The sequence below is a fragment of the Rhizophagus irregularis genome, chromosome 18 (assembly GCF_026210795.1).
Source record: "Rhizophagus irregularis chromosome 18, complete sequence".
Taxonomy (NCBI): Eukaryota; Fungi; Glomeromycota; class Glomeromycetes; order Glomerales; family Glomeraceae; genus Rhizophagus; species Rhizophagus irregularis.
The window spans coordinates 1,170,599-1,186,461 of NC_089446.1; the positions used below are offsets into that span (position 1 = coordinate 1,170,599).

General features: G+C 27.5%; 5 protein-coding genes across 5 annotated transcripts; 2 read left to right on the forward strand and 3 right to left on the reverse strand.

Moving 5' to 3' along the window:
• Positions 1 to 1,099: 1,099 nt before the first annotated feature.
• OCT59_009890 (uncharacterized protein) lies at positions 1,100 to 2,703 on the reverse strand (the record flags this gene model as incomplete). The annotated part of the gene is made up of 1 exon (XM_025322160.2): positions 1,100 to 2,703. One exon carries the CDS (start codon positions 2,701 to 2,703, stop codon positions 1,162 to 1,164), a length of 1,542 nt encoding a protein of 513 aa, XP_025167003.1. The 3' UTR covers positions 1,100 to 1,161.
• Positions 2,704 to 3,157: 454 nt separating this feature from the next.
• On the reverse strand, positions 3,158 to 5,602 carry OCT59_009891 (uncharacterized protein; the record flags this gene model as incomplete). Its single annotated transcript, XM_025332803.2, has 9 exons — positions 3,158 to 3,534; positions 3,607 to 3,666; positions 3,860 to 4,159; positions 4,241 to 4,540; positions 4,628 to 4,687; positions 4,758 to 4,866; positions 5,001 to 5,366; positions 5,465 to 5,484; positions 5,563 to 5,602. 9 exons carry the CDS (start codon positions 5,600 to 5,602, stop codon positions 3,158 to 3,160), a joined length of 1,632 nt encoding a protein of 543 aa, XP_025167004.1.
• A 290-nt stretch (positions 5,603 to 5,892) lies between these two features.
• Positions 5,893 to 7,986, forward strand: OCT59_009892 (uncharacterized protein; the record flags this gene model as incomplete). Its single annotated transcript, XM_025322162.2, has 1 exon — positions 5,893 to 7,986. Exon 1 carries the CDS (start codon positions 6,241 to 6,243, stop codon positions 7,984 to 7,986), a length of 1,746 nt encoding a protein of 581 aa, XP_025167006.2. The 5' UTR covers positions 5,893 to 6,240.
• Positions 7,987 to 8,279: 293 nt separating this feature from the next.
• OCT59_009893 (uncharacterized protein) lies at positions 8,280 to 9,713 on the reverse strand (the record flags this gene model as incomplete). The annotated part of the gene is made up of 1 exon (XM_025330884.2): positions 8,280 to 9,713. One exon carries the CDS (start codon positions 9,711 to 9,713, stop codon positions 8,280 to 8,282), a length of 1,434 nt encoding a protein of 477 aa, XP_025167007.1.
• Positions 9,714 to 10,316: 603 nt separating this feature from the next.
• Positions 10,317 to 12,539, forward strand: OCT59_009894 (uncharacterized protein; the record flags this gene model as incomplete). Its single annotated transcript, XM_025330885.2, has 9 exons — positions 10,317 to 10,356; positions 10,437 to 10,456; positions 10,525 to 10,899; positions 10,976 to 11,084; positions 11,153 to 11,212; positions 11,280 to 11,579; positions 11,660 to 11,962; positions 12,030 to 12,089; positions 12,151 to 12,539. The coding sequence occupies 9 exons, from the start codon at positions 10,317 to 10,319 to the stop codon at positions 12,537 to 12,539; spliced, it is 1,656 nt and encodes a 551-aa protein (XP_025167008.1).
• Between the last annotated feature and the right edge of the window lie 3,324 nt (positions 12,540 to 15,863).

The window sequence follows — 15,863 nt, forward strand, 5'->3', positions numbered from 1 at the left end:
GGGGTCCAGATGCATCATCTAAGCTAGCTCAGATTTTTGATAATGAAATTGTGGGACAAGGACTTATCAGGGAGACGAGATAACACTGGTAGTAACAAATCTTGTGATCTAAATACAGAAGAAAATCCTCTTTCCCAAAAGCGAAAACTAATCTGTTTACAAAAAAAAACCACGATTTAAACGGGGCGAGGACCGCGAGGTAATTATTGAATGGAAGCCTAAACGTAAAAAGGATGTGATTGGTAACAACCTAGATTTTGAAAACTTCAATAATTTTGTTGCTGCTATGTCGTAAAATATTATATCACATGCTTCTTTACTGTATTTATTGGAAGATTTTTTGTCAGTTATTAACGACACTTCAGTAATACTTTTTGCCACTTTTTTACCGACTTTGACTTTTTTCGATTTCAATTATTTCCGTGTCATGTTTTTCAATCTGATCCTTAATTCATTCTGCGTTTCTCAAAGATAATGGGAATTATAAAAACATTATACAGACGAAACTTTAAAGGATTTGACTTGTTGTAGATGACCGGCCAGATAAGACTAAATTCAACAAATTTAGTTTTAGTGAGATTAAAAAAAAACCTTTATATAATACCCAAGTAAAGGATGTCAATCAATGATTATGAAACCGGATGCGGAGAGAGTTATGGGTCTCCTTATGATCAATAAGATGAATCTTTCCCATTTTATTTATATTTTTTGACATGAAAATAGACCTATTATGCATTTAAAAGAGGCTATCAATTCCCCATGTGTGATATTACGGATCTTTTTACTTTGTGGGGAGTTAACATACTCAAAGAGAATATCGAGAATATGGATTTTCAAGAAAACAACTGGACTCGCTTCACGAATCTGAAGAAATTGCAAATTATTGGGAAGAACCTCCCGGTATTGGTTATATTCATGTTCTCATTATCCTTGAAACGCCAAAATCTTTAGACGATTATTTCGAAAGTAAATTATCAGAAGCACTATAATAGAATTGTATCTCAAAGAATTATGCCAATAACGTTAAATTGAAGATTATTTTTTAGTACGATAATAACGATGTTTATTAATATAACATTTATATAACATTTATAAGATATGGCGAGATTATGTGGAAGAGATTATATTTATACATATATCTTAAATATAAATTAATTTATATTACAGAAGTTTAAAATTTAAAAACCTTGTTAGATTATAACCAATGCTCCCATCGTTTTTGTTCTGCACATTCTCTTCTCCATTTGAATCAAGTTGATTTTTAATTGGACGCGATATAATCTTAGAAGGTGTGATTACTTTATAATCTGAGTCTAAATCCCTTCCTACCAGAGGAAAATAACAAAGATCCACACATATTTCATCAAAATTATAATCCTCCCATCTACCAATCATTAAATCTGGATTTATTTTATCATTACTTTCAAAAAATTTAATTTCAGGTATTGGTTCTTGAATCATTAAACGAAACCAAAATATTCTTAATACATCTCTAATAAGTGTTTGTGCCAACTTTTCCACTTCATTCCTTCTATCAACATCATTGATTTGACGATATTGATTCATAATTTCATTCAAATTCTTGCTATAATGAAAAATAAAAGTATGAATGTGAGTACCTTGAGAAGAAATAATATCTGAGAAACCACGATTACCGAGAAGTTGGTAAACTTGTTGACGAATTTTAATTGCAGTAACTTTAGACACTTCATCATTTCCAACACGAGTTTCTGAGAATTTCTTTATCATATTTGACAATTCATTCGTTTTTATATCAATTTCTGATTCTAGAGAATAACCATTATTCCTATATTTCCTATAATTTTTTGAAAAATCGAAAATTTGTTGTAATACTTTGCGTTGTAAAACCGCTTTAATGAAAGGTTTATCCAACTTTCCCGGTTTCATTTCTCTCTGACAACCATATTGTCTTATAAGAACATTTACTTCTTTAACATTAATATCTATGTTAACTTTCAAATTTGTGACATAATTTTCCAATGTACGTTGTAAGCTCAAAATATCTTGTTTCAAATGAACGGGATTATTTTGATCATTGTTATCCAAACGTACACTTATTGCGTCACCAAGTTCTGATTGATACCTTGATGCTTCATCTTTGAGCTTTGTATTTCTTTGCTTAAGATCACTTAATTGACTTTGTAAAGATGTAATAATTTCTTCTGCTTGATCATGTGTTTTCTGAGCCTGTAATTTCAATTCCAAGTCCTTTATTTTTGTTTCATATGAATCTTTAACTTTTGCGAAGTCTTGTTCTACGATTTGTTTTTCTCTTAATAAATTATCGTTATCTTCTTTCAATTTCTTATTTTCATTTTGTAGTTCTTTGTTTAGATCACTTATCTTATTAAATTTTTCAACCATAGAATCTAAATCTGTTGATTTTTGTTTCAAATTTTCAGAGAGAGAAGAGTTTTCAGCTTCAAGTCTTTTCATATCACTAAATTTTTTATCCAATTCTTCTGGTGTAATTTCTATATAATCTTTAAGTACAGAAAGGGATTCATTAGGTTGCTCATTATTACTGTTTTTAGAAGTATCATGTTTTGCCCTTTTCTGAGGAACAATTTCTTCGCCATTTTCATCGCAACCATCTACGAATTCATATGTATCCTCATCATTAGTATCATCAATATGAGAATAATCTGATTTTATTGCCGGATTTTCTTTCAAAGAACTCATTTTTTTAAAAGAAAAAAAAAAAGATCGATCTTTAAATAACGTCTTTTTTTTTTTAAAAAAAAAAAAAAAAAATTTTTTAAAGGAAGAGAAAGAAAGTAAATATTCTCCGGTGAAACTATTTATATTATTTTTTTTTTGTGTAATGAATGTAACAATAAATATTAATATTTAGGTATATTTAGTATTTTTATAATGACATAATGACTAAAACGATAATCATTTCCTGAAATATTATGTTTATATGTTTGGCTGGGTCAGGTGGTCCAGGCGGGTCAATCATTTTTGATGCATTTGAATGTATGAATGCATTGATATCACCAATTTCGTATCTTCAGTGTCACTTTCCCCTATATGTAAATATAATATCGTAATATCTCCTTATAGTACAATAGTTAAATTTTATTTATACAAAAATATTTATTTATAAAAATTACAAATATAAATAATTAATATTTCACAAGTCTAAATCATATCTCTGAGGTTTAAATTCACGATTTGAGTTACGAGCATTAACCTCAATTTCAACAGCACCAAAAACCATTTCATATAATACAGAACGGTCTCCATTAGGAGGTAAATCAACCGAAAATTTACCAAGTAATTTAGAGGTAGGTTCATCACAAAATTTAGTATTTTCTTGTGTTGTAACGAATAAATCCAAACCCATTTTAACCTGTTGTCGATGAAAAGGATGAAACGTTCTAGTTACTTTCGCATCAACGGGCATTTGTTTACCCCGTTCTGCTAATTTCTCAAATACAACGATCCTATCGTCTGGACGTCTTCTGTTTAATGGATCACCTTGTCGCCATCTACGTGTAATATCAGTTCCTAATAAAAATAAATAAATAAATTTAGAGTTTAAAAATTTTTAAATTACAGTAGAAAATAAAAAAATCTTACCATAAGTCCATTTCAAAACGCGCGAAAAAACGACTTCTTCTCTCAATCCATATTGAACGGCTAACAATAATATGAATAAAACGTTAACATAAAAGTAAATATAAAATATTTAATCACTGGCGGGGTGATCATCACCGTTGCCCGGAATTATCAATTTTTACCGGCACTATATTTTTTTAATGCTGGTCGATCGTCATAATTTCGGTTACCGGTTAGAAAAATTCAATATTTTTTAAATGATGATCATTCTTACCTCCTTTAATTATTGAGGTAACAGGTTGAGGTGGTATAGAAATAAGTTTAATTTTTGAACTAAATTCTTTTTTAATTCTTGATTGTAAATATTTTGATTCGCTAAATCCACCGACCAATATTAAAGCGGAACAATTTTTATTCATACGTAATTGCTCATGAATTAGTCTCAAAATCTTATCTATAATGGGATCGAACATTGCTTTGACATCTTTAAATCTTAATTTAACACTCCATTCGTCATCTTCCATATGAATAAGATAATCTCCCCTACAATATTGTTTTAAAATGGGACACATTTCTAAGAAGAAAAATAAAATAAAATAAATAAATCAATTCAGCTCTTAAAAAAAACGTATATATAATATAATATATATATTACCGTCTAATTCCAAATCGAAAGTCTCAAATTCTGACGGGTCTCCAGTAAATTTCATTTTAACCATTCTAACAAATTCTTGTACCATAAATTGAAGTTGACCATAATGATTCTCTTTAACAAGTTTAATTGCATTTGTTCCGACTCTACGTTCTAGAAATCTAAGAAATTCTTGATCTACATAGCTACCACCACAATAATCTCCATTTCTTACTGTAATTTCGCTTAACCTTTCACCATCCAAAAGCTGTCTTGTTGTCAAATCTACTGTACCACCACCGCAGTCAACTACCATAAATGAAGCTAATTCACATTCAAAAAAAGATTATATTTTTAGAAATTTTTTTTTTTTTTTTTTTTGAGAATTTGATAATTTTTATTGATACATACCACCAATCGGCAAATTGTGTTCTATTAGTGATTTCATACAATGAACCGCGGCAGCTTCGGCTGATAACAAAAAAAAATTATCATAAATACACGTGACTAAAACATCAGTATTCGATTACCGAATACTTACGCTCTGTTGTAAATTTCAAATTTCGACTATATCTGTCCCTTAATAATCCTGCACTATGAACGCATTCTCTCATAATAGTCATTGCCTTATCATCAAATTCAGCAGGAATCTACATTAAAAAAAAAAAATTTTAATAGTTATTAAGCACCCGGCCTGCATTATACCGGTTTTGACCGACATTATGATAATTTTGGCCGGAATTATATCAATAAAATAACGGTAATCATTTTTTATTTTACTTACCGTTAAAACAATTAAAGTTTGAGTAAAAAAATTAATATCCCATTTTTCGGCTATACTTTTTTTTATAACTTTACCCAATTCACGAAAATAATCAGTTATGGCTTTTTTATAATCAAAACCTTCTGGTAAAGCAGGTTTATCTTTCATTTTTCCTAAGTGTAATTTAAATAATTCAACGGGTTTTCTTTCAGATTCTTTCCTTCTTTTTGGTCTCTTTGCTAATGCTGGAAATCCCCATGATTGTACATTTTGATATTCTACATCATATGATAATGCTGTTGGAGTTTTAAATCGTCCGGTATATTCTTGCCAATCTATGTGTACAGTAATCTCGCTTGGATTTTTTTTATGTGCGTACGCGAAACCCTTTGAAATAAAATTTTAATAAAATTTGAGAAAGTTAATCATGACACTCAATACTATAATAGCATTGAACCATAACTAAAGTCTCGAAAAGAACATACCGAATAAGTGGTTCCGAAATCTATAAAATTCGTAACAAAATTAATAAAAAAAATATTTTAAACATATTAAATGGATGCGAACGAATATAATTACTTACCAATACCAATAACAACGCGATAATCGTTAGATTTGTACATAATTATCAGGAAAAAAAAGTTATAATGTCAAGAATTATAAAATCTTCGTTTATTTTTCTTATCGTGTGGAATCTTCAAAAAAATTTGGGAATTTTTATCAATGAGATAACCAGATCACATGATTCGTAAATTATTCGTTATAGATTTACCTTTTTCCTTTTTTGATTGAATATGCATGTACGAAATTTCAATTGTTTTTATTATATAATGTTTTTACATCAATTTATCATGAGGTCTTGTGAAGAACTTAAATAAATATAAAACAAATTAGGAAAGTTCTTTTTTTTTTAAATAATGAACCTTTTTCCTATCCTGCACATTCTGCAAAAAAAGAATGAGATAGAGAAAAAGAGTCTTCTTTTAAACAATGAAATTTTCTGTCCCACATGATATCAGAGTTATCTTCTTGCTATTGTTCTTGATAAAAATATAATAAATCCTCTTTTGGTTTTATTTAAAGATAACGGAATGAGTGCATAATCAATTAAAATTTTATCATAATTTCTTTTTAATTAAAAATTTTAAATAATTTAATAAATACACAATATTTTCACGTGCGCAAGATAACTTTGAATTTCATATAAACTTAAGAATTTCGCAATTTAATCTTGTCATTAACAAATCATTCTTAAGAAATCATGTCAACAGATTTTACGCAAAGTAACGAAAAGGTATCAAACGAATATAACGAATACGACTCAGCATATTTATCGGGAAGCGAGACCTCGGGTGAAAGACTGAAAACTAATGCTAATGACACGAATGAAAATTATGTTTATTCAGTAATGCCACTTTCAACGGAAATGCATTATAATCCGGATAGTAGCGATCAAGTACCATATAATGAAGCCAATACTAGTTACTATAATACATATAATAGTAACCAGATACAACATAATGAAGATAATACCAATAATATGCGAACTCAATTAACACAACCTTTCGATACTATCAAAAAGCTCGAAGAAGAAAAGGAAAACCTTCAAGATGAAATTCGTAACCTTAATAAAGATAAATTAATGTATGAGAAAAGAAATAAAGATTTACAACTTGACTACGATAATTTACGAGAAAAACATAATGGGTTAACAAACAAAAACAAAGATCCTAAAATCAAATTAGAAGAACTTGATCAATTGCAGCAATCCTTAAAATCTAAAGAAAATCAAATACAAAATTTAAAAATGGAAAAAGAAAAGTTAGAAACCAAAAATAATAATTTAGTTCAAAGAAATGTCAATTTAGAAAATCAATTAGATGATCTTAATAAACAAAATGCTTTATTAGAAGATGAAGCATCAAATTACCAATCTGCTCTTGGTGTAGCTACAAATTTTCAATTAAGTGATGATGATCAAAATCATGGCGTAAAATTAAATAATACCATCTCGGAATTAAATGATAATATAAAGAAATATATAACAAATTTAAAGCAAGATATTGTTGTTAACATTGAAGAAGTTAAAAAACTTTTATTACTTTATAAATGTTCAACTAAAATCACGAGTCAAAAAAAAGATCGGTTAATTATTCAAGCGGTTTTACATCGTCATGTTATAGAAACAATATTTTCGTATGCGTTACATTATTTTGGACAGACAGAAAAACATGAAGCAGACATCGTTAGAAATGAAACTTTGTTATCAGAATTATTGGCTCATACCTCTAAATGTCGTACTGGAGATGATGAAATAACACGTGTTGGACCAACAAAATTAAGACAACAAATATATTCAATTCTTAGCAATCGTGGATTTGCCAACGTAATTGATAACAAAGGTGAACATGAACATCCTTTCATTAGTTCTCGTAAGGAAGATCTTAACAAAGTTATGAACCAATTACGTACTATCAAAGATAATGGAAAAAAAAATAATTCTGAAAATTTGGCGGCGACTATCATTCGTGAAGTTGTGAAACTATTTTGGTTCAGATTGAAAGTCCAAGAACCTGTCGCCGAGTATTTCTGGATCCCAAATAATACTAAAGTGGATCAAACAATTATGAAAGCAAACCAACCTGAAAATGATGATGATGTCGATACATACGTCGATTTATGTTATTTCCCTCAAATTGGAAAAGATCTCGATACAAAAGATCCAAAAACTTACACTCTTGCAAACGTCATTACACGAAACTTCCAATACGATTATCAAGTTTTAGAGAATATTCCACAACAATCAGAAAATCAAAATCAGGAAAAATCTACTCATAACGATAAGCAAACGATTAGTTTACAAAAACAAAATCAAGAACCATCAACTCATAAGCAAAAATCCAATTCACAAAAACAAGATCAAGAACAAATTCAAAAGCAAAAAAATGGGTCTCTATTTGGTTTTTTGTCGGTTTCAAGGGTTGTCAATAAGTTCAAATTTCAATAGTGCGGCGCAATAGAATTTTACTTTTTTTTTGTGTTACTTATTTTTTATGTATGGTATTTATAAATTTAAGCTATTGATTAAGATTTTAGTAAATATGTATTTTAAATCGAATAAAAACTCGGTATATTTTATGAAATAAATCATATATAAGCCTTTATTAATTTATCAAATAAAAGTCGTAATATACAACGTACAATATATGATAAGTAATAAACTCAAAAATGTAATAAACTCAAAGATATCTATTTATTTTTACTCTTATTTTATTATAGAATTTGATTGCCAACGCTATTTTAGTAGTTTCTTTGTTGTCTTGTTGATGCTCTTAAATTTGATGTTGGTTTTGCGATGACCTTTGCAAGAGTATATATTTTTCGATTATTTGAATCAATATCTCTTCCAATTAAAGGGAAGAAACATAAATCAACATATGAATTTACAACTTCATCTTTATCATCCAAATTGGCTACTTCCACTAATGTTTTATCCACTAATGTATTATTCTGAATCCAACGATATTGTACAACGGGTTCCTGAACTTTCAATCTAAACCAAAATATCTTTACAACTTTACGAATGATAGTCGCTGCCAAATTTTCAGAAGTGATTTTCTTTTGATTACTATTGATCACACGTAGTTCATTCATAATTTTGTTTAATTTTTCTTTATGGTAAGCAATGAAAGGGTGTTCATGAAGAGTTTTACCTACTCCAATAATATCGGCAAATCCGCGATTGCTAAGGACCGAATAGATTTGTTGACGCAATTTCGATGGTCCAACGCGCGTTACTTCATCATTTCCAGAACGACATTTGGAGGCATGAATTAATAATAAGGATAATGTGGATTCGTTTTTAGCAATGTCCGATTCAAGATGATAATGTTTTCCTGTGCTTTGAAAATATTGACTTGCATATTCGAAAATTTTTTCCATGACGTGCCGGTGTAAAACTGCTTGAATAAGTAGTCGATCTTCTTTTTGGTTCTGGATTCTAGTTGGACAGTTATAAAGTAATAAAAGTTTTTTAACTTCTTCCATATTAACAATAATATCTTGCTTTAAATTTGTTATATATTTCTTTATATTGTCGTTTAATTCTAAAATATCTCCATTTAAATTTACAGCATTATTTTGATCATCATCTCCTAGTTGAAAATTTGTAGCTACACCGAGAGCAGATTGATAACTTGACGCTTCGTCTTCTAATAAAGCATTTTGTTTAGTAAGATCTTCTAATTGAGTTTCCAAATTGCCATTTCTTTGAACTAAGTTATTATTTTTAACTTCTAACTCTTCTTTTTCTTTTTCTAAATGTTGTACTCGATTTTCTAATCGTTGGACATCCTTTAAACGTTGTTCCCGTTCCTTGATTTCACTCTTCAAATTTCTAATAGCCACATCACGTTGATTTGTTTCTTCATTGTTTTTAGTTAATAATTCCACATATTTCTCGTTGTATTTATCACACATTATTTTATATTTGTCAAGTTCATCTCGAAGTTTTCTCGCTTCAACTTCAAGTTTACCGTTACTATCAAGCGATGAATTTAATTGAACAACTATTTCATTAATATAATCTTCGTTATATGTGTTATGAGGCGTTTGATGCGAATTGTAATACATTTCCGTTGAATTTGGCATTTTTTTATAAATTTCATTTTTGTTATTTTTAACATTGGTATTCGATGACGGTGGATTATTTTTTTTAGTAGATCTAGTATTCATGATTTTTTAATTGAAGCAAAAATAGCTTTCGAAATAGAAGAGTTTTTTTTCAAAGTTTATATGAATTTGATGATGCCTTGTGCACGTGAAGATATTTCGAACCGGTTATTTATCGGAAATTATTATGAAAAAAAAAGTTCCTGATTTTTTTTATTAATAAATTGATGTTGCAGAATTCTTGCGTTTTATTCCGTACGTTATCTTTCAATAAAGCCAAAAGTGGCTTATCATGAACAATGAAACTAAAAAGATTTCTACTTGCAGGACTGGGAAAAATATTAAGAATTTTTTTTCGTGAGAAAATCTTCGTTATTTAAAAAGAATCCTTCCTTTTTTATATTATCTTCTTGCAGGAAGAAAAAAAAAAAGAATAATAGAAAATGCGAAAGAATAAATTATTAATTCTGTCGTTGTTATCTCTTTGCAGGACCAGAAATATTATTTTGTAATCATCTTATGATCAACTAAATTGGAAATAAAAGAAATAAAGTTGTATTATATAATTAAACCCACGTGATTTAGTCAACTCTTTAAAATAAAATTCGCGTTATTAGATTTTTCAAAGTCCTTACCATTATACTTTCTTTTTGTTAAACAATAAACATGTCCAAAGCGTCAGATTATCGTGTCATTGTTAGTATCGGTAAGCAACGTATTCATTTATATATTTAATATAAGTATTATTTTCTGTTATAATCATTAATTCTGTTGCAAATTTAATAGATTTTGGAACCACTTATTCGGTATGTTACTTTTGTTGTTATTCAATACAAAACAAAGAGTTAAAATATCAATTTGATTTTTTATCAAGGGCTTCGCATACACGCACATAAAAAATAAAGAAAAAGAAATTTTCACACATACAGATTGGCAAGATTATGCTGGACGATTTAAAACTCCAACAGTATTATTATACGATGACGGACTTAAGAGTGTTCAATCGTGGGGATTTTCAGCATTGGCCAAGCGACCAAAAAGAAAGAAGGAGAAAGCAATTGATAAAAAACCTGTTGAATTATTTAAATTACATTTAGGAAATATGACAAACAAACCTTCTTTACCAAAAGGACTTGATTATAAAAGAGCTATTACTGACTATCTCCATGAATTTGGTAAAATTGTAAAAATTAAAATAAATGATTGTTGGAAAGTTGATTTTTTCACTCAAGTTTTACTTATTTTTACGGTAAATTAATTAATTAATTTTTTTTTTGTGAATTTATATCATCAAATTAATAAAGTTAATTCATTAAATATAAAAGGTTCCTGCTGAATTTGATGATAAAGCGATTTCGATTATGAGAGAATGCGCTTATAAAGCAGGATTATTGAAAGACCAATTTGCTCGAAATTTGAAATTTATGACAGAACGTATGTACAATTCATCTTTATCACGTGTTATTTATAAATAGATTTAAACCCTTTCGTCATTTAAACAGCCGAAGCCGCCGCGATTCATTGTATGAAATCTTTAAAGGAACATAATTTGTCGGTTGGTGGTAAGTAGTAAGTACTTATAATTAGTAATTGAAATTATTTCTTTTATTAATTCTTTTTGTTTGTTAGCAAACTTTATGGTTGTTGACTGCGGCGGTGGTACAGTTGATTTAACAACAAGACAACTTTTGAAAGGTGAAACATTAAGCGAAATCACGGAAAGAAGTGGAGATTATTGTGGTGGTAGCTATGTAGATCAAGAATTTCTTAAATTTTTAGAAAGTAAAGTTGGAGCAAATGCAATTAGTCAAGTTAGAGAAAATCATTATGGTCAACTTCAATATATGGTACAAGAATTTGTTAGATTGGTTAAAATGAAATTTACCGGAGATCCATCAGAATTTGAGGATACCGAATTGGAATTAGACGGTAATACATTAAAAGATGATTAATTAAAATTATTTATTATTTATTTTTGAAAAAACTAACTTATCTTTGTTTTTTTTTAGATATTTGTCCTGTTATAAAACAGTATTGTAAAGGAGAATATCTTGATAAGATGGAAGAAGATGAATGGACTATCAATTTAAAATTTGATGACGTTAAAAAAATGTTTGATCCCATTGTAAAAAAGATTATTAGATTAACTGATTCTCAATTACATTTGAGTAATAACAATTGCTCTGCAATATTAATGGTTGGCGGATTTAGCGAATCAAAATATTTACAATCAAGAATTAAACAAGAATTTAGTTCAAAAGTTAAACTTATTTCTATACCACCTCAACCTGTTATTGCTATAGTTAAAGGAGGTAAGAATGTAGATGAATAATTATTATTTGATTAAGAATTATGATTTTAATATTTTATTCACATTAGCTGTTGAATATGGCTTTAGAGAAGAGGTTGTTTCCACACGTGTTTTGAAGTGGACCTACGGTAAGATTTATCACTTTATAATTAAATGATAAGTTTATACATTAAAATTTTTTTTTTATAGGAACTGACGTTGCACGTAAATGGCGAGAAGGTGATCCGGTAAATAGAAGACTTGGTGATGGTAGGATTATTGCGTTTGAGAGATTAGTAAAACGAGGTACGCAAGTAAACGTCAATGATAAGGTATATCAATCATTTATTTCTTATGATGCAACTCAACGTAGAATGGGTTTGGATTTATATGTTACACCACAAGATGATGCTGAATTTTGTGATGATCCTGATGTTAAAACACTCGGTAACTGGTCAGTTGAATTACCTGATTCTACAAATGATGATGATCGCTCTATTTTATTTACTATGATTTTTGGTAATGTGGAAATTGATGTTACTGCTTATAATTCTGGTACTGAAGCTATTTTTGATACCAAATTTGAACTTGATATGTAATTATTTTATTTTATATCATTTTGTAAAAAAATATTTTTTTATTTTATAAATATATTAAATATATTTCAATAAAGTTATAACAGTATTCTAAATGCACTACATACTTGCACGTGTTATTGTGTTATTGATAGTTATTATAAATAGAGTTTCATTTAAAACAATATCTATAGTAAAAAGTCATGGGGGTGGGTAGCTCGGTTACGCCCAGAGTAGTTGGTAAATATTAGGCGGGACAACTCCTTTTGGGGTCGGATCAACTCGTATCGTGTAGTTTAGTATTGTTTTTGTAATTCATACTTCTACCTTTTACTTGTAATCCCGGTTTCTGTCTTCATGATAAAAATAAAATAAAATAAAAATATCTATAGTAAAAATAGAATGTTTTTGTTTCCATAAGTAGTTCAGAATGGAATTTTTAATAACTTGTAATTCGCCATTATACAGTACTTTTAATTCATTAAAACTTCACATGAAAAGTACTTAGATAAAAGAGTACAAGATTTTGATAATTGATACGAAATTATTTCAGACACATGCTAATGAAATAAAGTGCGGAATTCTTTCTATAATATCATTTTTATTATGGTTACTAGGTTTATTTAATGAATGCATAAACGAATTCATAGAAACTAAAATTGAATGAAAGAATAAGATTAAACTTATTTATTTATATTTATTAATGTTATTTATAATGAAAACTATTTGGTAAAATGAAAAATCCTTTTTAAAAAAAAAAAATTATTATCGCATCCAATTTATTTCAATTTTTTATTTTGTTAAGCTTCAAATAAAGTTCATTATCATTGTGAAAAATTAAAAAAAAAATACAATGCTTAGGCAAAATTATACTGATGCACTCATTGATGATAGAATTTTAATTGGTGGATTTTGAGATAAGCTTATTCATGACGTAAATGCTCATAAATGACGTCGTGTTAATAAAAATAATTATATCAAGATATTATTATTAAAGTTGATAAATAATAAAACACTGCTAAATATCATCAGCGGTGACTACCACCTTGTAATTAAAATTAATTAAAAAATAATTTTAAAAAAATTTGTAATAATTCCGCTAAACCAATGAAACTAAATTTGAAGTTTGAACTTGATACATAATTATTTTACTTTATACTATCTGTAAAAAAAAAAAAATTATTTTTACTTATCTTAGAATAATAAATATATTAAATATATTTCAATAAAGTTGTCGGCGTAACAACCTGAAATGTTCTACATACATGCACATGTTATTGTATAAATAAGGACTCATTCAAAACAACATCTATAACGAAAATAGAATCCTTTTGTTTCCATAAGTAGTTTGGAATGAAAATCCTTGATAATGAATTTTTCTTAAAATTATTTATATTCGCCATTATACAGTATTTTTAATTCATGAAAATTTCATATGAAAGTATTTAAATAAAGAGTACAAGATTTTGATAGTAGTTACGAAATTTTTTCGAAGACATATGCTAATGAAATAAATGCATATCAACATGCAGAATTCTTTCCATAATATCATTTTTTATTATGGTTACTAGGCGTCTGTTTATTTTGAATACATAAACGAATTCATAGAAACTAAAATTGAATGAAGAATAAGATTAAACTTGTTTATATTTATTTACTTTTAATATTATTTATAATGAAATCCATTTTGGTAAAACGAAAAATCTTTTTTTTATAGTTATCATTATATACAGTTTATTTCAATTTTTTTTATTTCATTTGTTAAGCTTCAAATAAAGTTCATTATAATGGTGAAAATTTAAAGTTAAAAAAAAAACACAATGCCTAGGCATAATGTGCTCGCTGAAGATAGAATTTAATTGGTGGATTTTGAGATAAGCTTATTCATGACGTAATGCTCATCAATGATGTCGTGCTAAACCCTGAAAATAAAAATAATTATATCAGGATATTATTATTAAACTTGCTAAATAATAATAAAACACTGCTAAATATCATCAGCGGTGACTATCACTAATAATATATAAATTTTTATCACTTTTTCAACCTTGTAATTAAAAAGTAATCTTGAAAAAATTTGTAATAATCCCGCTAAACCAATGAAACTAAATTTGAAGTTTGAACTTGATACATAATTATTTTACTTTATACTATCTGTAAAAAAAAAAAAAATTATTTTTACTTATCTTAGAATAATAAATATATTAATATATTTCAATAAAGTTGTCGGCGTAACAACCTGAAATGTTCTACATACATGCACATGTTATTGTATAAATAAGGACTCAATAAAACAACATCTATAGCGAAAATAGAATCCTTTTGTTTCCATAAGTAGTTTGGAATGAAAATCCTTGATAATGAATTTTTCTTAAAATTATTTGTAATTCGCCATTATACAGTATTTTTAATTCATGAAAATTTCATATGAAAGTATTTAGATAAAGAGTACAAGATTTTGATAGTAGTTACGAAATTTTTTCGAAGACATATGCCAATGAAATAAATGCATATCAATTTGCAGAATTCTTTCCATAATATCATTTTTATTATGGTTACTAGGCGTCTGTTTATTTTGAATACATAAACGAATTCATAGAAACTAAAATTGAATGAAGAATAAGATTAAACTTGTTTATATTTATTTACTTTTAATATTATTTATAATGAAATCCATTTTGGTAAAACGAAAAAATCCTTTTTTTTATAGTTATCATTGCATTCAATTTATTTCAATTTTTTTATTTCATTTGTTAAGCTTCAAATAAAGTTCATTATAATGGTGAAAATTTAAAGTTAAAAAAAAAAATACAATGCTTAGGCATAATGTGCTCGCTGAAGATAGAATTTAATTGGTAGATTTTGAGATAAGCTTATTCATGACGTAATGCTCATCAAAAAGCATTGCTAAAGATATTGTTACTAATAATACAGTATATAAATTTTAAAAGTAATTTTGAAAAATATGTAAACCTGCTAAATCAATGAAACTAATTTGAACTTGCATTATTTTACTTTATATTATTTGTATATTTTTATTTTTACTTATCTTATAAAAATAAATATATTAATTATATTTCAATAAAGTTATCGGCGTAACAACTATAATGTTATTATAAATAAGGATCCATTGAAAACAACATCTATAGCATAAATAGAATGTTTTCTGTTTTCATAAGTAGTTTGGAATGAGAATTCTTGATAATGAATTTTCCTTAAAATTATTTGTAATCCGCCATTATACAGTATTTTTAACTTATGAAAATTTCATATGAAAGTATTAGATAAAGGGCTTTAAGATTTTGATGGTAGTTACAATAAATGCATATCAATGTGCAGAAATTCTTT